Raw genomic sequence first — 23,156 nt, forward strand, 5'->3', positions numbered from 1 at the left:
TCTGGGGACAGCACAGCAAAACCACCTCATATCCATCCATCACCACCCCTGGAGCAGCGGGCACACACTGAGCTCCATACCTAAATCCATTCCACACACACACTGCCCTGCACTCATGGGGAGAATGAGACAATTTGGGGGCTGCGTTGCCCAGCCCTGCTACAAGCAGGCAGCCAGGCAGAGCTCCACGCTGCAGCCTCTGAGGAAGTGGCCATTTGAAAACAGGAAAGGATTCATTTCAATTAAACCTGCCCGGCGCTCTGAATGAAAGCAATTAATTCTCCCCATCTGAAAGCTGATTAGCTGGGATATCTGGGTAAATGGATCATAACAGGCTCATACCCCCTCCCAGCCCCATGTGTATATTACTGCTACTGGCCAGTTTTGGCTTGTGTATTTTCAGTACCTGTGAATGAAGGCAGTGCCCATTTGGCCATCGGTGGCACATGGCAGTGGGTGAAGCAGGATGGGGTACTATGGTGCCATGCTGAAACATCTCTTTTTCTATCAGCTCTAAATAGTTCAAGGTTTCCATACTGCTGGTAGAGTTAATCCCTATTTTGTCACATCTGGCTTCACCTCAAGTGCTGTGTTTGGTGTTGGGTCCCTCACCACAATGCAGCATGTCCAGAGATGGGCAGCAGAGCTGTGAGGGGTCTGAGAACAGAGCAATGGGGAGCAGCTGAGAGAGCAGACAAGCAACAAGGCCCATCTGCTCTCTGCTCCTGCCCTGCATCAGGCACAGAGCTGCCCACACACCGGTACAGTTTCTAACACTGTTCTGCAGAAGGGCAATGGGAAGAAGCAGATTTATTGTTTTAACATTCCCAGCATCACCTGAGGGCTCCCTTTCCAAAGGACACTTGAGATACGAATCTATGAGATGGCCAAGCAATTGCATCTGGCAATTTACTGTAATAGCCCCGGCGGCACGAGGAAAGGAGAGCCCGTCCCAAGAGCAGCAGCAGGTGAAGCTACACGCTGCTAATGCTCACACAGAACAGGGCTGGGCTGCACAGGGGCTTTCACACTCAAGGAAAGGAGGAGCACGTCCTGCAGCAGCCAGCTTCATGCAGCCCATTGCATGGGAGAAGGACAGACACACAGCACTGCAGGGAGCACTGGGGCTGCTAAACCCTCGGAGCAAAGCATTTATAGGGAAAGGATCTCAATCAATCACTTCTGACCACCTGCTTATTTAAATCCATCCAAATAGTGTAAAATTGCCCTGAAATAGGAGCAAACTGGAGCTGCAGTCAGCATGCTGGGAGGCGGTGATCCCAGGTCAGCTGCAGCTCAGCCCCAAACCTCCATCCACCAGCAGGGCCAGGGCAGCAGTGCAGAACAGGATAGGGAAACATCCATCAGCAGTGACAGGGGTTTATTAATCCCGCTCGGAGCAGAGGGATGGATTTAATGATGTCTCCATATCTATTCCACTGCTGAGATGCTATGGGGAAGGAATCCTCATCCAGCAAAGCCCTACGGAGATCCATCGCTCATTGGAGCATTTCAATGGGTATTGGTGCCATCGATGGGTTATGCATGGATGTGAAATCAGAGCACTGAGGAAACAATTTCCACTCTCAAAACCAACCCTTCAGTCCAAAACCAGCAAAACCACGTCAGCATAAACCTGACAAACTCGCTTACAGGAATGACTTTGAGGTGACACCTGTGAGCTGGCACTAAGCCTTCTTGGGGGTGAAGTCTCATGTGCACCAGGTGTCACAGTGGGGGAAGCAGAGGCAGCTCTGCAGGATGGGTCAGTGCAGAGGGAGGCATCAATGGGCACAACAAGCCATGGGTTATCCACCGCCTGTCTGAAGGTTTTTGCACTGTCAGGATATTCTTCAGCACAGATAATCGTTTCAATCTGAAACTCCTCAGAACAAAACCAAACAATTAGCAATTCCCTTACCAGTTAGGAAAGGAAGAAAGAATCCCAAGACACAATTTAAGCTTATGTACAACGGAAGGAGCCTGCAGGATAAGCTGCAGTGCTGATGTCAGAGAGCATATGGTGGGCACGCTGGGTGCTGGATGGAGCAGGAAGTCCTCAGCATCCTCAGCCAGGTCTCCTGCTTGAGGAGGGGACGAGGCAACAAGGACATTTTTCTCTGCTACTAAACATGAGGTTGCAGGGCCAGTCCTGGGGCTGACTGGATAATGCTTTCAGACCCCAGAGCCCTTCCCCACCACCATCACCAGGCCGCAATGTTGCAAAGCCTTTGTGTTCCTACACCCCCTATTTACAGGTGGGAGATGGTTGGTCCTTAACAGCAGCTCCAGCCAGAGCCCCACATGTTGCTGTAGGATACATTTCTATTTCTGTAGCCAAACAAATGCCATTTCCCAGCCCACACCACTGCAGGGCTTTCCCCAGCTGCACACACCTCCTTGTGCACCACTGGGAATGGGCAGCAAGGCCCAGACATGGCAGCATGATGATCTATCCCATCCAATCTGCCCCGTGCAGAGATCTAAGCATGAGCTCAACAGCACCATGACCCCAGGAGCCCAGTGAGTAAAGGAAGGAGCAGAAACACCCCCAGAAACACAGGGTTCACCCTCCTGGAGAGGAATAGCTCTGGAGATGCACAACTCACCCATCCCTCTCCACGCTTCAAGCATTGACTCCATCACGCTTCCAAATTCCAGCTGCCTAAGCAATTTTTAGCAGATATTTCCTCCTTCTTCACTATCATTTGGCTAATAAGATGAGCAGGTTGGGCTCATTTATTTTGGACACTGTTCGTGGGTCATTAGCAGAAAGGCTAATCATTAGGTTGGCAGAGAGCGTTGCTTCTGCTTCAGAGCTGGCTGCAAGGCATAAAGAGGGGGGAGAGCAGGAGCCTGAGCCCTGAGAAAGACAACAGTAGGCTTCAGGAACTGGAATTTTCCTTTGCTGTTTCCTAATGTACCATTGAGAAAGTAGGTAGAATGCTGGTACCCCAGGCTACTATGCAGAGCTCCTGCTCCCTCCATGCACCCTGATGGAACTCGGGGCTGCAGGATTTCCTTCCTCCCTAGAGCAAAGCCACAGTCACAAAGCACAGGGCCCTTTTAGGGATGGTTTGAGGCCCTAGGAAGCTCTGAGCACCCCACAGCCCTATGGAGGTCAAGGCACCCCATGGCTCCACGAAGTTCAGGGCATCCCAAAGCCTCAGGGAAGCTCCAGGCACCCCACAGCTTTTGACTGCCTCCAGGCAGCCATGCACTTCCCCTCCCACCCTCTCAGCACTGCAGCTGAGGACCTGAAGGCACTTGCCAAGGGAGCATTGTAAAGCCATGAAGGGGGGAGCACAGCCAGAGCATATGCCCAACATTTGCCCCCCTCCATCCATGGGGTGCTCCAAGGGTGCTCTTGGTGTTCCCATGCTCTCTGAGTAAAGCCCCTCATGCTGGGGGTGCTGAGGAGGCTTTACAGGGCTCTTTTAGCAGGGAAAAAAAGAGGAAAATTTGGGAACTAATTTAGAGCTCATATTTCCTAAGCCCTTTCAGACACTGAGGCTATTGGCAGGCAGTGTCCCAGCCCCTGCCAGTCTCAGCAGCTCTACAATGTCCTTTCATTGGCAAGGGCAGCAGTGGGGAAAAAATAACACAGCAAAACAAGAGACATGTGATGGAGAGCTTGGCTGAGGGCTCCCTCCCCTTCGAGGCCCTGCATGCCAAGGAGGGAGAGCACAAAGGATTGAAAAGTGGCCTTTTAAAAAGGGGAAAAGCAAAGAAACAAAGCACACGGCTTGTTTTGCTGAGGGAAACGTGGCCAGCACGAGGCAATGGGGCAAGCATCTCTGCGGGCCTGCATTTCACCCAAACCCATTGCAGGTCCTGGGAGGGGCACCCCAACCCAAGCAATACCCTATGGTTGGGGCAACCCCACACCTCCATAACCAGACCTTATCCACGAAGCTGAGAGAGACGCCTTACAGCTCGTTTACTTGATGCTGTGAAGCCAGATGAGCCTCTGGCACTAATTTGAGCTGTAGGTCGATGCATGTGCAGCTTTCACCTCATTTCTGTTTGTTTTTGTAAGCCTTGCAGCTACCGTGCCCTTTGTTTGCAATTTGTAAGCAAGTCTTGTCTTTCCCAACCCCACAACACAGGTGATTGTGACCAGCAGCATCAGCTCAGAGATGTCCAAAACCAGCATGCAGCACCCCAGGTCTCAAAGAATGGCGTCCTAAAATGGCATGGGAGACAGTATCCATACAACATGTCCCAAAGTGCACCCAGCACTGACAAACCTGTACTTCACCACAGTGCTCCCTGCTTTCTCTGGAGCTCAATCATTCTCCCAGGACTCCTCAGTGTTTCTATTTCACCTTGTCAGCTGCTCCATGCTCCCCAGTAGCTCTCTCTGCAATTGCTGCCATCAGCATGATGGTTTCACCCAAGTCCTCCAAGTCTGGTGCAACAAGGAAAGCTGGGCTCAGGGTAGTCACAAAATCACTGAACGTTTTGAGTTGGAAGGGACCCTTAAAGGCCATCAGGTCCCACTCCCTGCAGTGCACAGACACCCACAGCTCCATCAATGCTCAGAGACCCAACAGCCTGACCTTGGGTGTCTGCAGGGATGAAGCACCATCACCTCTCTGAGCAACCTGTGCCAGTGCCTCATTTTCCTTACCATAAAAAGCTTTTTCCTTATATCCAACCTAAATCTCCCTTCTGAAATCACATCCCCTTGTCCTACCACAATGGTCCCTTCTAAAGAGTCAGCCCCCTTCCTTCTTACAGCCCCTTTAGATACCGACAGACCGCTCTCTCATCTCTCCCCACTGCCTTCTCTTCTCCAGGCTGAACCAGCACCCGCACCCAGCCCTCGTCGCTCCCTCAGTAATCATTATTTTCCCGTGGTTTTAGGTAATTGGATTTTTATAATAAGCACCATTAGTTTATTTTCTTTGCTGCACACCACAGAGACCTTGTGAAGGCTAAAAAAGAGCTGGGTCCTGCTGTCTGGGGGGATGAGGGGAGAGGTGGAGCGGGAGCAGGACAGGCAAAAATAACCACGTGTGGCCCACGCTGCTCCCAGTTACACCAGTAGGAATTGTGCCCAATTTCCTGCAGCAGATCCAGACATGCACACACACATTTTTTCCCCTCAAAGAAGTTCTCAGCTATATTAGCAGCCCTGAAACAATCAGAAAAAATCACCCATGGATGAGCTTCTTCCTCTGCTTCTCATCAGCACATTTTGGAGCATCCCTTCCCAATGGAACCCAGACTCAGATTCGGGTTTATTTCCAGCCAATCCCCTCTTCCTGGGTGATGAAGATGCTGACGGCCATTCATCAAATATTTTTCACCCATGGTTTAGCTGCAGTTACTCCAAAAAAAAAGAGCCTGGCAAGATGTTCTACAAACGGTTTGTCTGCTCAGACAGTTTCACATCAGCTGAAACGAAAGCGTTGTGAGGAGGATATGGAAAGTGCTGAAGAGGAGAAACATTTCACTCTGACACTTTCCTGAGCACAAAGCACTCTGCCTTTTCACTTTGCTATGCTGCTGTGTGAAACTAAGTCCAATTTATTTTTAAATGGGAAAAAAAAGAAGCTCTAAATGAAAGCAAACATCATATTTCTTGGGACAAATAAGATATTGTGTTTCATCCTGTCATTAAGACTTATTCCAGGCTGTGAGATTTGCCAACAAAAATCTCTCCCAAGCATCTCAAAGCAATCCTACATCAGGTTTGTCACAGCTCATCTCAACAAGAGCCGGCTCCCGATGCTGATAACGTTTACCCGATAGAAGCATTTCTAAGCAGCACTGCACATATATTCAAACGAGGACAACTACTGAGAGAAGGCAAAGCTGCAAATTACACTGAGTTTGAGGAAAAGGCGAGACAAGGAAAAGGAGGCCCGTATGGGGCATGAATGTGCCTTCCTCTCCCATACTGGCTGCCCAGAGAGCTGTGGGTGTCCCATCCATGGAGGTATCCAAGGCCATGGATGGGGCCCGGGACAGCTTGAGCTGCTGGGGGGCAGCCAGACCACAGCAGGGGGTGGGGTTCAACAGTCTTCAAGATACCTTCCAACCCAAACCACCTGGTGGTTCTATGATCTGCAAACTCCAAACACAGCCCCACTATCAACACACACCTGACATTTCAGTAGCATGAAGGTGCACACAGACAGGGTGAGGGCAGGTGCACACAGCGCCTTCCCTTTTGCCCATGCTCTGAGCCATGCACTAACCCTACTCTTCTCCCCAAATCCCTATGCTTCTCCTCCATTTCCTCACTTCAGCATCTGCTCAAGCACCCTCTGTCATACCAACCACCTATCTAACACGAGCTCATGCTTTTCCCCCTCCAACTATTCTCCTTCTTCAGCACATTGAAGATGGAAAATTTCTATGGCAGCAGATGAATCCCACGCATTCAATGCCATCTGCAAGGAGCAGTCCCTCCCATGGCTGCTTTTCCCCTAATATCGACTTGGATTGCCCTGGGGATGACATCAGAAAGTTGGTTCGCTGCTCAGCTCGGATGAACTAAGAGTGTTTATTCATCCTTACTTTATCAGGGATGCAAATCAAGCACTCCAGTTACATATTTTAACACAGGGGGTTCTGCTAGATGGAGAGTTATAAAATAATGCAATCCCACTAACTAAGGTAGAAAAAAAAGAGGAATGAGTGAAGAATTATTAACGTAACAGGACGCTTTGTCACAAAAGCAACACTTGAAAGACAAATCCCCCCAAAACGAATTCCCTAAATACAAGGGCACATCGCTAATTACACCTGGTTCCCATTCTATCCCATCTCTGCATAGGTGGAGAGGAGGGGAAAAAACTGGGAAAGGCAGAGGTTGTCTCTCCGAGCCCAGAAAGAGTTGGTTGATGGGCATCAGCCGCGGGCCCAGCAGCGCACTAAGACAGCTCGGGAAGGGCTCAGCACCATGGACAGGGACAGCAGCCATGGGGCAGCTCCTACCGGGACCATCAGTGCTCAGCGCACCATATAGGGTTGGCAAAATAAAATATCCAAAAAGAAAAAAAAACCAACTAAGCCCAAACAGCTCATTGGAGATCAATTTAGCCGCTTAATAACTTTCAGATAAGGAAATCTGCTGCTGCAGCAATTTTTTTTTTCCCCTACCCTAATTAATTCCTAAACATATCACAAGCTGGAAGTGCATGTTTTATGAATCCGGTTGACCTCCTGGTGCAGAAATGATGACACAGATGCTGTGCCTCCTTCACTACCTCATTACTCATGTTACACACTTCTCCAAATGAGCTGGCTGCCATCAACAAGGCACACTGCAAAGAGCCAGCAAGGCTCCAGCAGCATCCTACAGCCACCAGAGCACTCAGCCTTTACACCCAATACATTGTGCAGCCAACCCAAAGCTGGGAGCCCAATGGGATTGGGGCTCTTCAAGGAAACACAGGCAGTGCAGAGAGGCAGAGTCATGACATTCTCGACAGGAAAAGGGGAAAAAGAGAGTTTAAATATGGATGGATGATGGTAGAGAAGCAGCTTCAGGAAGGAGGCAGCAGTTTCTGCCCCCCCCCCCCCCCAGCTCTTAGATACAGATGCAATGTTTCTGAACCTGTAGTGCTGACCCTGGCAATGGGAGGAAGGCATTGGGCTGCGCATCCCACTCTGCTCCACTTCAGAGCAGGATGCTCAATCAGAGGGAAGCGTTTAAGAGCACACTTTATACCCATCTTAGAAGCTGACAGAGCACAGCACAAGCAGCTGATCATTAGGGACACATTGGGATGCGTAAGATCAAGAAATAAAAAGGAAACTTGTCTAAATAAGAGCTGAAAAATCTGCCGGGAGACCGAAAAACCAGCAGCTAACTGTCTGCTTCATGCAGAAAGAAGGAAGTTACAAAATAAAGATCAGTTTGATGATATCTGGTCATCTTTATTCCAGACACTCTAACAGCCCCTTGCATGGAGGTGGTACAAGACGAAATGAGGCTTTGGTGTGTTATCATCCTGGGAAGGTGAGAGGGGGCCTTCCCCACCTATCACATTCCATGGGCACCAGTCCTGCATTCCCATCTTAGGGGCACAGCACAGGGCAACACAGAGCCAAAGAGCTGCCAAAGAGCTCAGCCATTCAGGTGCAAGGTGAAATGTGCCCATCCTGCCAATGCCCACAGCTCTGCATCCTGCAATTGCACACACAGCTGCAGCAAGTACTAGAAAACGTGGCTCTGAGCCTAAGCCCACAACGATGCTCAACAATAACTGAACAGGCACAATATGGTGGAGAAAAATATATCTTATGTTCTGCTAAATTCAGCAATTTACAAGGCTGGAATAATTAGTGGTTTAAAATGTTTTGACACAAGCGGCCCCAATAATCATGATAAATCATATCAGGCATATGCCCAGATCCTCAAAGTGACAGACGACAAACAGAGCAGTGACAAGACGCTCTATCATGCAGGGAATCATTGAGTTAATGGAAGAATTATTGCTTCTGAAATCCACTCCAGTCCTATTGTGGGGAACATTCCAATTTATCAAAGCCAAATGAACATTAATTGCTGCAGCCTGGTAAGTTTTCGAGCTGCTGTGACCTTCATTGAATTTTAATCCAAAACAGATAAGATTTACTTCCACACAAGAGGAAACAACACAATTAAACCCAAATAACAGCTAAGATTATGGGGAAAAAACACAACAGACATAATGACAAAAATATCGATTCCTTCCTACTTGGCGCTGCGCAAAAAATAAAGAGTAAATAAAATCTAGCATTTACATAAATATATTTATATATATATATATTTCCTTTCCTCCCTTTTCATCTGGGAGACAAATCTTAGTTGCTCAAGCCAAGAAGAAAGGGGTGGCAAACAGTAATGGAGACTGAATTCCCTTTAACTGCAGTAATTAATGTGTTATGTTTCATCAGGGAAAGATTAAGACAAAATGGTGAGGGAAAAAAAAGGGAAAAAAAAGTATTATTGTGCTGTTACAGATGTCCTTGAGCTTGAGCAGAGTTGCAGGGAGGGTCACAGCTGCCACTGGGGCTTGTGGCAGGATGCAGAGAAATGATGGTATGATCATGTCAAGTGAATGGCACACAGCAGGACATGGGAGGGCAGGAGTTGGGCACTCAGATGGCACACCTGCAGTGTGGGCTCTGCAGGATGCAATGACTTGGAGTCAGGATGGAAGGTAATAGTATGGGAAAGCAGCCCAAAGCTCAGGGGCATGGATTAGCATTTAATCCAAGAAACAAAGACTTCGGAGCAGTTTTACTTTAGCTACACAGCTCCATGTGGTTTTGAGAGAAACCCACAAAAGGCATTTATCTTCTGCTAGTAACTCCAACCTTGGCTTGGGTTCACTCAAAGAAGTTAATGAATCTTCCAAAAGATGGGCAAAGCTTCCTGCTGGTGGGCAGTGCTGGCCCAGGGAGCACTGCAGGTCCCCAGCACAGCACCCATTGCTGGTGGTCCCTCACCCAACAGCCTTAATGCAAAGCCTCCTTCTGTGTTCACTTGCACACAGTGCCCAATCTAAAGCCTCGCTGACAAGGGTTGAGGCACCCAGAAAAAAAACCCCACCAGATTTAGGTTGTAGAAGCCAAATAGCTGCCTGTTCAAGCAGGAAAAAAAGAAAGTCATCATGAAGCTACCTCTGCTCTGCTTTCCAAAATGAAAAAACAGACGGCATGGAAATGGCACACAGGCTGTAAAACACAAACAGATGCACCTCGTGCACAGGGATGCTGCAATAGGATTCCCAGTCCTATAAAATACTTCCTTTGTGCAAGCAACGTGAGGTACACAGTGCTCTGGGGATCTAGAAACCTAACTTCTAGACCACCATCTCATTCTCATACAAGACCAGCCCCACTTTGTCTCCTGGCCCTTTCATACACACCTTTCTCTCTCTGGAGGGACAAGAAGACACAGACAAGGACAAAGACATGCACGTCAGACTCTCCAGCTTGTCCTTTACCACCGCTGTCCCCATACACTCCCACTCACCATGACGGAGATATGAAGAATGTGCATCTGTTCCTCCACGATCTCAGAAGGCTCCTGGAGGCTGGGGGGGGTGGTCCGGGAGAGCTGCTCAGCGCTACTCATGGAGACATGGAAGTACAGGGTGCCGTTTTCCAACCATTGCTGCTTCCAGTGCACCAATGAGATGTCTGCCACCGTCCCCGACATCTCTGCAGGGACAAAACACACAACCGAGGGTCAGTTTGTTCCACAACATCAAGGCTTCACCACCCTCTGCATAAAGAATTTCCTCTTAACACCTAAGCTGCATCTCCCATCTCAGGACCAGGAGCCAGGATGACAGCATCCCAACACAACCCAGCACTGCAACATCCCCACCCGACACCACCACGGCACCATACCTGATAAATGAGGAGCTGGGACAATTTGGGCATCATGCAACTGAAAGCAAGCACAGTTCTGCACTCAGCACTCCCAGCAGCTCCAATCTGCAGCTGCAGCTTCTGGCTTGGCCAGGCAGCAGCAGAACAGGAGTGCTGACAGCTCCACAGCTGCCTATCAAGTTTTTAACAGATCTCTGCAAAGAACCGATTTGTCAGTTTGGCAGCTAAACTGAAACTGAAAAAAAAAATACTACTGCTAAATAAGCCACAATATTTCTCCTTCCACCACCTCTCCTTTTGCATTTGTTGTTCCATTTGCAAGACAAGCAATGGGAAGGATGTCAGGTTCCCAGTGGCAGTTCTCTGAGTCACCGGACATGGGGTGTCAGCAGGCAGTCACATCATGGGGAACCCAAACCTAATTCCCTTCTGTTGGAGAGGGCCACCTCACATCTGATTCAGTGGGTCGTGACATGCTTCAAAATGATGTTTTCAAGGAGAGTGGAATGTGGCATCGAGATACATGGTCAATGGGCATTGTGGGGATGGGTTGGGGTTGGAGTTGGAACAGTGAAGTGAGCCCAGCTGAGGGCATCCTGAGAGCTCCCAACATCGTTTGGGTCAAGGTCCTTCAAGGTGCTGGATCACTGGTAGCCTCACAAGCCACAAGATCAGGCGCTTCCATTTCTACAGACCCATGTTCTGACCCCTCCTGACCCGACAACAAAAGTCTATTTTTCAGGAACACTTCTTCCCAACCCTGAAAGCAGCACATTGTTCAGCAGCAGACTCTGGGCTTTGAACCACAGATTAAAGCAAATAAGTCCCCGCTGTGCTATGGGATGGCTCCATGGGGATGCCACTGCAGGATGGCAATGTCCCACTGCTACTGTGGGGCTTCAGTGGGGCTGGGGCAAGGACAAGACAACCTTGCTACTGCCAGCCCCTTATTCAGCACGTCGCTAATGACACTGCAGGCATGCCACTGCCAGCTGAACCTCATCGAGGGCTGTGCTCATTAGCGCTGCCTCCCAAGCACAGCACTGGTCGTTATCCCCAATTTCTGTGCACATCTGAGCACTCAAAGGAAAAAAACTAAACAGCTCCTGACCATGCATGGGATCCATAAAGAGCCCACACTCGCACTTTGGAGGGGATGCGTGAACTCACTGTCACATCTCCGTCATTGCAACGAGACGTCTCCTAATAATCCCTTCTCTCCTTTAATATAAATAGCTGTTTGCTGGAGCAAAGCAGAACCAAGAGGAGCTGCTCGCAGTCTTTGCCCTGCAAATCAAGTCAGGTCTGCGGCTCACACTTCAGGACAGGAGCTGGTGCGAGACTGCACAGTAAGGAAAGGAACACGGCCATCTCACGTGCAAAGAGATGAGAGTGGAGGGCCTCATATGGTGGTAAAAGTAAGAACAAAATGAAGGCAGTATCAGGGCTGTTCAACCACAGTTGTCTTTATACCAATAGTTCAAAGCTCAGCACTGAAAAGCACCTACCTGTCTAATTAAAATTGCAACAAAGGTCACATGGAGGAGCGGAAGCTCTGACAGCTTTGGGATGGATAGCACAGCCCCTCCTACAGAGACAAGGAGGGAACAGAATAGAAGCCTCACAGGGGAGGACCCTCCTTATTCAAAGCCATCCTAACTCTGCTCAGAGGTGCAGTCACCCATGGGACAGGGTGATCTGCACTACTGCTTGCTGAGCACACACACTTCCCACACATCTCTGCAGCTTCCCAAATGGGCTCAGGATCAGAAGTTGCACTGCCTGGACCACAGCAGGGACACAACGTGGTGCTTCCAGGACCCGACCACCACCACTCCCAAAGGCTCACCACACCACGGGCAGCATGGAGAAAACTCCAGGAGCAGCCAGAATCCTCCAAAGTTCTTCCCTTTCCACGCGTATCTTTTTTCACAAGGGGTGTTTAAACGGATCACAGAGAACATTTCTGGGGAGTTCTGAGATTCAGGCAATTTTTTGGATTTTAGCCTAGACTGGAGATAAGCCTGTTTCATGTTTAAAAGGTCTCTTCCAAAAGTAGAAACTTCAATTTAACATTCATTTCGCGACGTTAAGCAAAACCCGGCAGCGAGGCAATTCCTGATGAACGCCGGGTGCCATTTACCATCCATTTATAAATATCTGAATGCTCCCCAAAGCCCTGAACCCCACGATGCAAGAAACCTGGCCATCACCACCCCCAGCGCTGCCAGAACACTGGGAGACTTCCAGCAGATCTGCTGCTCGAGGAGAGAATAAAAAAGGGAAAAAAAAAAAGCAAGAAAAATGTTCTCAAGCCCTTTTAGCTGCTGAACCCTTCAATATCCAAATGCGGGGAAGTTTCTTGGCCTCGAGCACTTGACACGAATATTACACTGCCCGTGTTGCGCCGGACACGCATTGTCACTCCGCTATCTACACGGTAGTTACAGCGGCGATATGCCGTCCATCAGCAGGAATGCAATAGTCTGCAGCCAAGATTGCCTGTTATCAGAGCTTTCAAATACTTTTGGAACAAATTAAGGGCATTCCTGCACTAAAATAGAATGAGATACAGCGAGGGTTCGAAATGGGCAGCAATGGAAAAGCACTTGTAGGCTGTAGCTATTCAAGAACTCGAGCTATTCAGTGTTTGAGCCGGCCCTAAAGCAACGGACACAGCTCTGCGGGTGAAACAAGGAGAAAATGGTCAGGCTGACCCACAGTGTTGGCAATGATGCTGACTGCCCCCAGAGTATGGATGGCATCTGCTAGCGATGCTCTGAATTCAAGAAGAAGTACACAGAGCACTTTCTCCTTCTCTGCCCTTCCTCTGGGTCCCGTAAGGCTGCAGCTTCATGTTTTCCTTGGATATCGAACCTTCCAAACAAAAACCTCCCACTGCTCAGAACTCAAATCGCTCATGGCAATGGGACAGACACCAATCCAGGACAGGTCACAGAGGGATGTGGGACCCCAGCAAGGCTCCTTCTGATCCATGTGGAAATTCCATCTTCCCTCCAACCATTCCTACAATCCTCACACACAAACATTTCTAAGTCTTCAGCTCTTATCACAATCAAACCTAAAAGCAAGAAGGCCTAAACGCACTTGGTTGGGAACCAAGACGATTCCCATAAAAGCAGATTATGCTGACATGATGAATATAAAATGAAACAGCAGATATTAAAGTTGGAGAATTGTTACTTCGTGCCTCCCGGCTGTCGGGCACTCTGCCTTCCCCCCCCAATCCCCCTCCTCCTCCTCCTCCCGTGCTGTCTGGCTGATGGCACAAAGAGTGCTGATAGCCTTTTCACCCCTGCCTTCTCCAAGGCAGGCTGCCAGGCTTGAAATATTCAGCAGCTTCCCCCCCCACACCAGCCTTTACGCAATGCTTCAGCGTTCATCAGTTCTTCGGGAGGTTGCAGCCCTGCCTTATCTGCCACCAAGTTTCACAAAGCGTGTTTTGTATTTAATTGGCTTGTTCTCTGCTAATCCACCACCGTCGCCCACGTTTTGTTTCATCCTTGAAGGTCGGCATTAAAATAACCCACTTTGCTTAGTGCCCTTTGCCCCTGCTCTGTGCCCCAGGCCTAACACACAGCCATCCCCATCCCCAGTCCCATTGGGTGCACCCACAGAAGCAGAGTGTCCCCGGATCCCTCACTCTAATGCTCAGCACCACTCCTGCCTTCAGCCACTGGCTCTCCCCAGCTCATGCTCTCCAAAGCCATCACCCACTGTCCAAGTGCTGGTATATAGATTCTCTGGTGCTAGCTACTACCACTTATGCTAATGAACCAAAATTATGCACAAAGTCATAAACAGAGATCTCCCCAGCGCCCTTGCCAGCACACAATTGCTCCCTGCAGAGCAGATTATAGCAGACTTGCTCCAAAATGACTCCAGTAATGGGGCTTCCCCCCACTCCCCAGGGGAACAATTCTGCAGTCAAACAGGCCCTAACACTTCTTAAGGTTTGGGCCTTTTGTTGGCAGTGTGGTGGGTATTTTTCCTCCTCGATCATTAGTTCACTTCATTATTTCTTCCCCTTTCCCTCTGCTCAATGTTAACATGTTCTTTTCCTTCTAAACGTGCTCCCCTCGCAGTGCTCCCCAGGGCAACACACAAACACAGCTGCACGTTGTAAAAAAGGAATTGAGAAGCTCAGAAGTTTAAGAAGGTTGACAAGATCCCTCTGATCATCTCTTTTCAAAGCATGAGATGTTCTGCACCTGCAAGGAACTCCACGGGTGGTTCTGGCACAGCACGTCCACAGGATTGGGAGTGGGAGCTGCTGTGGATGCAGGAGGGCAGCAGAAAGCCTTGGTCCATGGGGAACAGCCTCAGCACTGTAAGGGTTCGAGTTCAGCATCTGCTCTGCTTGATGCTGGATGAACCAAATGGCCAAAGCCCAGCACAAGGCTAGGTGTACACGGAGGTGGGTTTTGCTGTTTTGGGTCTGTCTAGAAGAAGAATGAGAAGCTGGGTTCGTGTACGTTATAGAGTAGTGTACATCGGGCACAGTGAACCCAACCAGAACATTGGGATTCTTCTCACTCTCCCACCAAACTAATTCATATACATTCATGTGTGCACACTGTGCTTTTCCTTCTAAAAAGTGCATATTCCGGGCAGATGCAATTATGGTGAGGCACAGCAGGAGGCCAGCAGGCTGCATCACCGTGCACACAGAGCTGAGGACCAGGAGATGAGATGGGACAAGCAATGAGGACAGAGCCAGCCCTTCCCACCGTGCACCCCAAACCCCTCCTCGTGGCTCTGCAGCCCCCACATCCCCTCTAACCAAAGACTGCAGAGGCTGACAGAAGCCACGAGCAGATATTGATCTGCCTTCACTGCCTGCAGATCACAATCAGCCTCCACGCACCTTAAGGAAGCTCTGTGTACGTTCCCCGTTCTTACAGCTGCTTTGATTGCAATTCAGTCCCTAGTCCATTACCCTTATTTATAATGCCAGGGCTTCAGCGCGGAGCCTCAGGCAGTCTAAAATTATTACAGGGCCCTTTTGACTTTCAATTCCCTTCCATTCAATTCCATTTTTATTTGTCAGCAGAGACTCCCATTGACCAGCCGTGGAAGCCAACTGCACTCAGGCAGATGGTGTTGCTACGTGTTAAACCAGCCCTATGGAGATGTCTGGCATGTGGCTCAGCACAGCAGGGCACTGCGTCTTGGATGGGGAATGCTGAGCCCAGAAGAGAATCGTGGAATCATTAAGGTTGGAAAAGATCACTAATATCACCAAGTCCAACTGCCGACCCATTGCCACCATGCCCACTAAATCGATGCCGGAATAGCAGGGTTGGAGAGATGCTGGGGGTGGCTTCCTCATCCAGTTGGGCCAACATCACTGTCACCCCGAAAAAGGCAAAGGAACCCAACTTCAAGCATCACAGCTGCTCCTGTGTGCCCTCCAGAGATGGAGGAGGCCTGCAGGAAGGATGGTGTGCTGTAGCCCTTTTTGCACCCCCACTGTCAATGGAGACAGAACAGTGTCCCCAAGGACACTTTGAGATCTCACTGAGTGCCATACCCAAAGCCAAGCAGACACAGCTGATAAATGGGAACACCTGATAGTCTAAAGAGGCTTTTGCCAGCTATTTCAAACGCATAAGCACAATTTCCTTTTTGATAACTCAACTATTAATCCCGATTAAAGAAACCGGTGCAGGTCTCTCCAACTGGGAAGCCTTCCTGCAGGTTACACTCACTGCCAGCAGTGCCCCGTGACTGTGCTAGGGCTGGGAGGCAAAAGGGACACGCAGGGCTGGGAGTTCAGTTCTCTGAAAATACCTACAGCACAAGGGCAGGATGCTCTGCCCCAAGTCAGGCAGTGCCCATGGCTGCAGCACAGTCCGCAGGGATGGGGCAGCTTTGTATCCCCTCACCGCAAGCTGCTGTGAGAGGAAAGGGCAGCTGGACCTGCTGGGGTGACTCAAAGGGCATTGCAAAGCCAGCAGGCTCCACCACAAAGCCGAGCACTGCAGCGGGCTTATAGCATCCATACGTGTACACAGCGCACTGCTGGAGCAACGGAGCAGCACTCCAGGGGCGAGCATCGCCCAGAGCTTGATTACAACTAGCCAAGATCTTTATAACCTCCATGCATTTTTAAACATCTCTCTTTGGGAAACATACCTCTTAAAACCATAAGGTAAGATGATAGCTCACGGCGTTGCTCAGATGGTGAAGCAAAGCAATTTTTACTGCACGGTTCCCCCATGGATCCTCCCCTCCTGGTGAACGCTGGCACAGCCAGCAGCCAGTGAACTGCAGCAGCTGCCCATGGGCTGACAGCACCAGGACAGCAAAGATGGGATCACCTGGAGCAGCAGGATGAGCAGCCTGGAAAAGACTGGGCTTGTCCTTGCCCAAAAGGCAAGAAGTACCTGATACAAAGCGGAACATTTGACAAAACTCCTCCATGTACATCGTGATGGGGATCGCAATCCAATAGGGTCCTGCCCTTGCTTTCAAGACAGAATTCAAGCAAGGATTGGGATTAGCTGAGCATCCTGGCCCTTCTCTGAGAGATGCTTGTGAGTTCTTGCTCCCTGGATAGCCCCACAGGTGCCCACGTACCAGGCAATACAGTGGCTGCCCACAGATTCCCTACCAGAATATACAGGCTTGTGGAAACAGGGCTATGAAAACTGCCACCTCTCCTTGAACAGAACTGTGCTGTGCTGAGATGAAGCGGACTGAGCCAAAAGAGCTAAAAGCACAGAGCAGCCAGAGGGCTCCGCAAGTGGCATCAGATGACGAGGAGGCATTAAAATCCTAAATAAAGTAAAATAAAAGCAAATGAATTTATTCAAGACTTCTCAGAGCCTGTGGGTAAAGTAGTTTTTCCACATTCAGAAGTGGATAAATCAAAAGAGAGGAGAAGCAATTTGTCAGAGCTTAAAAGCACCTAAGTGGCAGAGACACGTGCAGCCCAGAGCAGTGATGCTCTCACAGTGATGTGATTGCCACACTGGGCTGGGCATAGCACAGTCCCTGTATCCAGCATGGGACCTCTCTCACATCAAGTGCTTTGCTTGCTGCAATGAAGAGAGCAGCCCACTCATTGGAAAGGCTGATCCACATCCCCATTCACACTGGACCTATTTCTCCCACCATCACTGCACCAATAGATGCATAAACAACATGGTTTCACTTCTGTATCCTCATCTGCTGCCCTACAAGAGTCCTGGGGAAAGTCCTACATCACCACGCCAAAAGGGATCATCGATAATAAGAAAAGATATCGAGCCTTTCCAGCCCTGTTCTGCATACACAAAGGTCATGGGAGAGGCAGAGGGGGATGAATCCTTGCAGCCTCATTAGAGGGAAGGAAACTGTTTCTGCAAATAATAATTGATTTCTAAATTTATCCCCTAATTAAATAGGTTCCCTGGATGAATCTGCATGCAGGCTGCAAGGTGATGATTTACAGCCCGGCTCCCTACGGCAACGCATCAACGCATGTTTGCAAATTGTCCCTCTTGCAGCCCCCAGAGGTGGGTAACGGTTCCCCCACCCAACACACAGGAGCTTGGCCCCCTCCTGCCACCCAAACTGAGCTCTCCCTGCACAGGTTTATCAGCTGCACATCAGGGAAATGGGCATTTGTCACCTGTCTCATCACCAGTCCCTGAAGGGATGCTCTGACAGACCCGAGCAGGGCACAACAAAGCACCCCCCATTTATACAGGAGGGGTTTTTGGTGTGCAGCAGCCACACAGCTACAGCAGAAATGGGACTGTGCTGCCAGAACTCAGCACACAGCAATGGTGAGAATGAGAAACGTTATCTCCAAAACACGCTCTTGCTTCCGACATCAATTCCACGGCTGTTCCTATCTGGTTGCTTTGACTTTTTCCTACAGTCACCATCAGCTAATAAAACCTCAAGAGACGGATCCTGGGATAAAACCAGGCTAAAAGCTCTGCAAAAATTAAACACATTTATCACTCTTCTGCCGAGAGCTCTTTTGGAAGCCTGAGCGCGTCGATGCTCTCAGACAAGCATCAAAGGGCTCGGGACGTGAGAACACCGCGTCAGCTCCAACAGGCACCGAGCACTGCTGGCACATTCAAGCTGGGGCTCATTAAGCACTGCTACCCAGGATGGCTCTGCCAGCTCAGGGACACTGCTGGGCACGTGTGTGAGCAGGTGTGCATCCCAGGGTTTGCTCAGCAAATGTCTGTGTGTGCCCTTGGGGATGGTCAGAGCACATCGTTTCTCCTGCTGCCCCAAATACCCTTCCAAACACCCCAAGGTGTTTGGTCCCCAAGGTGGGACCTGTCCGTGTACAAAGCACAGAGCTGGCTCTAAAGTCCCCTTCTGAGTAATGCCCACACCCACGCACCATGTCCTGCCATCAGCAGCAGCACCACATCTCATCTCCTCTCCTTTCCTCCCACCCCAGCACCATTTGGGCTCCTCAACCCTCTGGAGTCAAGATTTTGGGATGCACAGCCACAGATCATCCTTCCCCATGTCTCACATGTTGGGTTCCTTCTCTTGCCACTCACTGTTCTCAAGGACCAGCCAACTCAAGGCCATTCCATCCCACCATATCACTGTTACCTGGGAGGAGAGGCCGACCCCCACTTCACCACCTCCTCCTCCACTCAATCAGTTGCTATTTGCTGTCCCACAGTGCCTACAGCACAGAATGCTCTATACCCACACTTCTTCAAAGAAATGCCATAAGATGGCATTTCCTTCCCTCCCTGCTCCCCGAAAAGTGTTCAAAACTGGAGCATCTCCATGGTATTTTGGATTTCTCAACACTTCTGGATGAAAAGTATCTTGTTAAGTGAGTTCTCAATCAAAACTCACAGCCACAGAAGGAGCTGGGGCCCTAACCTACTTCTGCACTCCAATATAAAACAATCCATCAGGTGGCTAACCACTTTAGGAGCCGCTTCGTTCACCTCCCCACTTTGGTTCTATGTCACAAATTGCCTCTGAGAGCCTCAGATCTCTTCTAAAAGAAAACAATATTATTCACAGGATTTAAAAGGAAAAAGAAGGGGGAAAAAAAGAGATGCTAGAAAACGAATTAGACCTCGTATAGAAGAGTTTGTGATATACAGCATTTAAATGAAGCCTGACTTGCAGATCGCGGTCCTTTCTTTGCATTGTGTCACTAATTTTCTCATCCAAACGTTCCCTTTTTGCTCACCTTGAGCATTTTTAAAGGCAAAGAAATTCCTTCAGGTACCAAAGCAAATTCAGAATCCAGCTCTCCACTGCTTCCAAACTTGAGCACATTAAAACTCTGTTAAAAGCAGAGCAAGATGAGTCCTTGAGGCCCCGTTCCCCAAGGATGTGTGCACATAAAGCAAGGAAAATGTGTGGTTATTAGAGTTTAGCTTTATTGTTTTCATAAAACACACTGAAGATTGTGTTTATGATTCTGGAGAAAATAAAATCCTCTCTCCAATTGTTAAAATAATGAACATGGGATACTCCAGTGACTTCTAAACAACCAAACGCTTTGGACTTGCATAACACCCTCCACTCCACTTCGATTTTGGGACAGTCTTTACAGGAATGAAAATAAGCCTGCTTGGGTGCAGGATAAGACCCCTATAAGGCCCTCCTTAAGGGACAGCTTTGCCAGTCGGTGTTGGGAATAGCAAGGCTGCCAGATGAACTGCACTGCTCAAGGAACCAAACCCTCCCCATCACTCCAGCTGCTCTCCCTCCAGCCTGCAGGAAGGACAACCCAAATGGCATCTTTCCCCCCTTTAAATATTACAGAGGCGACACGAGGCTATGAATTATTGAATAGAGATGCCTCTTTGATTTAGAGACACAGTGACAGAAGGAGAGGCAGATGGCACAGGAGCTGTGCTCCCAGCACAGCTGAACCATGTGGGAGCCACCAGGGTCCTTACCCTGTGCCCACTGCCTCCTCATGGCCATCACTGCCTGGCACCATAGCAAGGAACAAACTGCCTTGGAAAGAGAAGGGAACACACCTTCCATGCCAGTTCATGTCCCTGCACCCCTCCCCAAAAATCTAGGCTCAACCATGAGCTTTTGGACATGGCCAATGTTCTACCTGGGCTGGGAGCAGGGAATGGAAAAAGCCATTGAAGATGCTGAGATGGGGATGCTGAGGTGCTGGCAGAGCCTCGAGTTCGGCCAGCTTTGCACACACTTTCTGGAAGGTATTATTGCCAGCTCTAAACCAACCTATTAGTATGAGCCTTTGGGGCTTGTAATAAAAACCAAGATGTTTTTTCCCGGAGCCAGGTTAGATAGAAGACATCTGAAAATTAAAGCAGCGACCTAAAAAAAGATTCCAATTCTGTCCTTCCCGTTACATATATTTATTTGCAGGGTCCTTGGAGACAGAGGTCAGCTCTGGAGCACGGAGCCCGAGCTGCATTTATTCTCAGAACCAGCATAGCATGCAAAAGCACCGCCTGCCCCTCAGACCCACCTTGTTGCTGAATGGCCTCATTCCATAGCACACAGCAGGGCTGGGTTGGGACTCATCTGCTTTCAAAGAACCACTAAATGCAAAACTCACAGCTGGATCTTCTAGTGAAGGAGACACCAGGCATCCAAACTAACACCACAGTCTCAGGTTCAGTTTGGATATTAGGAAACATTTCTTCTCCAAAAGAGTGTTGGTGCAGAGGCACAGCTGCCCAAGGAATGATGGAGTCACCATTCCAGAACCATAGAGATGTGGGATGTGGTCAGTGGGCATGGTGGGATGGGTTGGGGTTGGACTTGGGGATCTTAGAGGGCTTTTCCAGCCTTAATGATTCTCTGCGCATTGAACCCCAACAACAGTTCCTAAAATCAATGAAAGCTGAGTCATTTCTAATCACACTTTTCTATCTCCTGCAAACTTCTGGACACAAAACAACGCGCTGGCTTGGAATAACCACATTTTATGAACCGAAGCCCTTTCACTTGGAAAAAGATGAACATTAAGCTTTTCTGCAAGAGATTTGCCACCGTTGGCTGCCCTTCATCATCATCACATCACACCCAATAATGCCACCTGTGTTAAGATGCTCGTTTAAACAGCAGCAATGACAAGTGGTGCCTACCCAGGGAAGCATGGAGGAGTCCTGCCAGGTCCAGCCCTGCCCTTGCTGCATGCAGCCTCCCCCCGCTCAGCTCAGGAATCCTCTATTTGGCTCTGGATGTTAATGGAAAGAAATCTCTGGATCCATTTGAAATGAATTATACTCCAGTAATTGCAGCTGCTCTAGGGCAGCATTAGGTCAAACTGCCCTCTTTTTGTGCTGCATCTCCACCACCAGCAATGATGAATGGGCTCATTTGCAGCAATGGCATTGCTTCCAGCTCCAGGTGGACCCACACAAGCCACAGGCGCTCACAGCCTCGATGCTGCCCCACCAGCACTCCCTGCTCTGGAACAGCTCATGCTATGCAAACACAAATGCAACACACTCCTGCTCATCATCCTGCAGCCGAGAGTCCCTCCCCAGGCTGCCCTCTGCAGACACTGTTTGATTGCTTAAGAAATCTGTGTTACTCTCCACCCAAAAAGGACCTTCCCAGCCCAAAACAGCAATTTTCCCCCTCCCTGCTATTCAAACTGTCTGTTAATTATTAAGACAGGGTGGGATTCGAGGGGACTAATTACCATTGTGAACTTACTCTCCTCAAGGCTGATAAGGGAAGTAATTAGGATGGACAAGCAGGGATTACAGAGCTCTAAATCTCTCTCTCTTGTCAAGATAAGGCTGCTGCCCAACCTCAAAACTGACAAATGAGACCATTGGCAGTCATGGGACTGACAACAGGGAAACAGAGGTTGCCATGTAACCCCAGTACTCCTTCATACCCCATGTTTCTCCAAGTCAGAACACCAACACCTTTCTGTGGATGCTGCAATTCTGTCTGCTTGGCATCGAACTCCAAAGGCTGGAAAAGACCTCTAAGATCACTGAGTCCAACTCCAACCCATCCCACCATGCCCACTGACACGTGCCCCAGTGCCACATCTCCACACTTCTTGAGCAGCTCCCACGGCCACATCCTCATATATCTTACAAACCCACTGATTATTTCCTCTAACAATTCCAGGCACTACAGCATTTATAACTAATGCATATTCTAATGTTCCTGTTCACCTGAGACATTCAAAACTTTCCTGGCTCATTTGTCAGATTACTATTTTTTTTCTTATTTTAAAATACCTTCTTCCCCTCAGGCCAGTCAAATCAGTCCAGTTAATTTTAATTTCCATGGACACGGAAAGTCATTTCAAGGTCACTTTTGGGTTACTTTCCAGTTTCAAGTCTGAAGGATTTTGCAGGATTTGCAATCCAGGCTTCTGATTAGCTGCTACACATGGAAAGGAAAAGGAACCGGCTGAGGAGAGACAGTGATGAAGCACCCCATTGACACCCAGGTAATTAAGGAGAAACAAACATGTTTGTTGGCTGAAACAAGGGGGAAAATCATGCAAAGCACTTTATTCTAACAAGGACGGAGGAGGGAGGAAAGTTAAAGCAGCAGCTAATAGGTTTCTGTTGGAAGGGCACGCTTTGCTCAAGCCAAAGTTTTCCAAGGCTACTTGCATTTTAGAGGGAAGGCTGACAAGTGCCATATGGAGACTCTTGTCACTTCTTATCAGTAAGACAGCCAAAGAAATAATCCTGCTACATTGCAAAACACAACCTTTGGGATGCCCGAGACAGGCAGACTGACAGAGCTCCATTTTGAAGGGAAACAAAAAGCCCCACAAATATGACATATAGGCTCACAACGTAGGCACTACGGGATATTGTCTCCTCCCTTAA

The 23,156-nt window shown here is 49.1% G+C and overlaps 1 protein-coding gene across 2 annotated transcripts in view; it reads right to left on the reverse strand.

Moving 5' to 3' along the window:
- Positions 1–23,156, reverse strand: part of ASTN2 (astrotactin 2) — a 237,984-nt gene that overhangs the window by 194,650 nt on the left and 20,178 nt on the right. For both annotated transcript variants that reach the window (XM_015878749.2, XM_015878748.2), the window contains exon 2: positions 9,983–10,170. In XM_015878749.2, coding sequence (XP_015734235.1) covers positions 9,983–10,170 — 188 coding nt within the window. The remainder of the gene's footprint in view (positions 1–9,982; positions 10,171–23,156) is intronic.

Source organism: Coturnix japonica, chromosome 17, assembly GCF_001577835.2.
Source record: "Coturnix japonica isolate 7356 chromosome 17, Coturnix japonica 2.1, whole genome shotgun sequence".
In the NCBI taxonomy this organism is placed as follows: domain Eukaryota; kingdom Metazoa; phylum Chordata; class Aves; order Galliformes; family Phasianidae; genus Coturnix; species Coturnix japonica.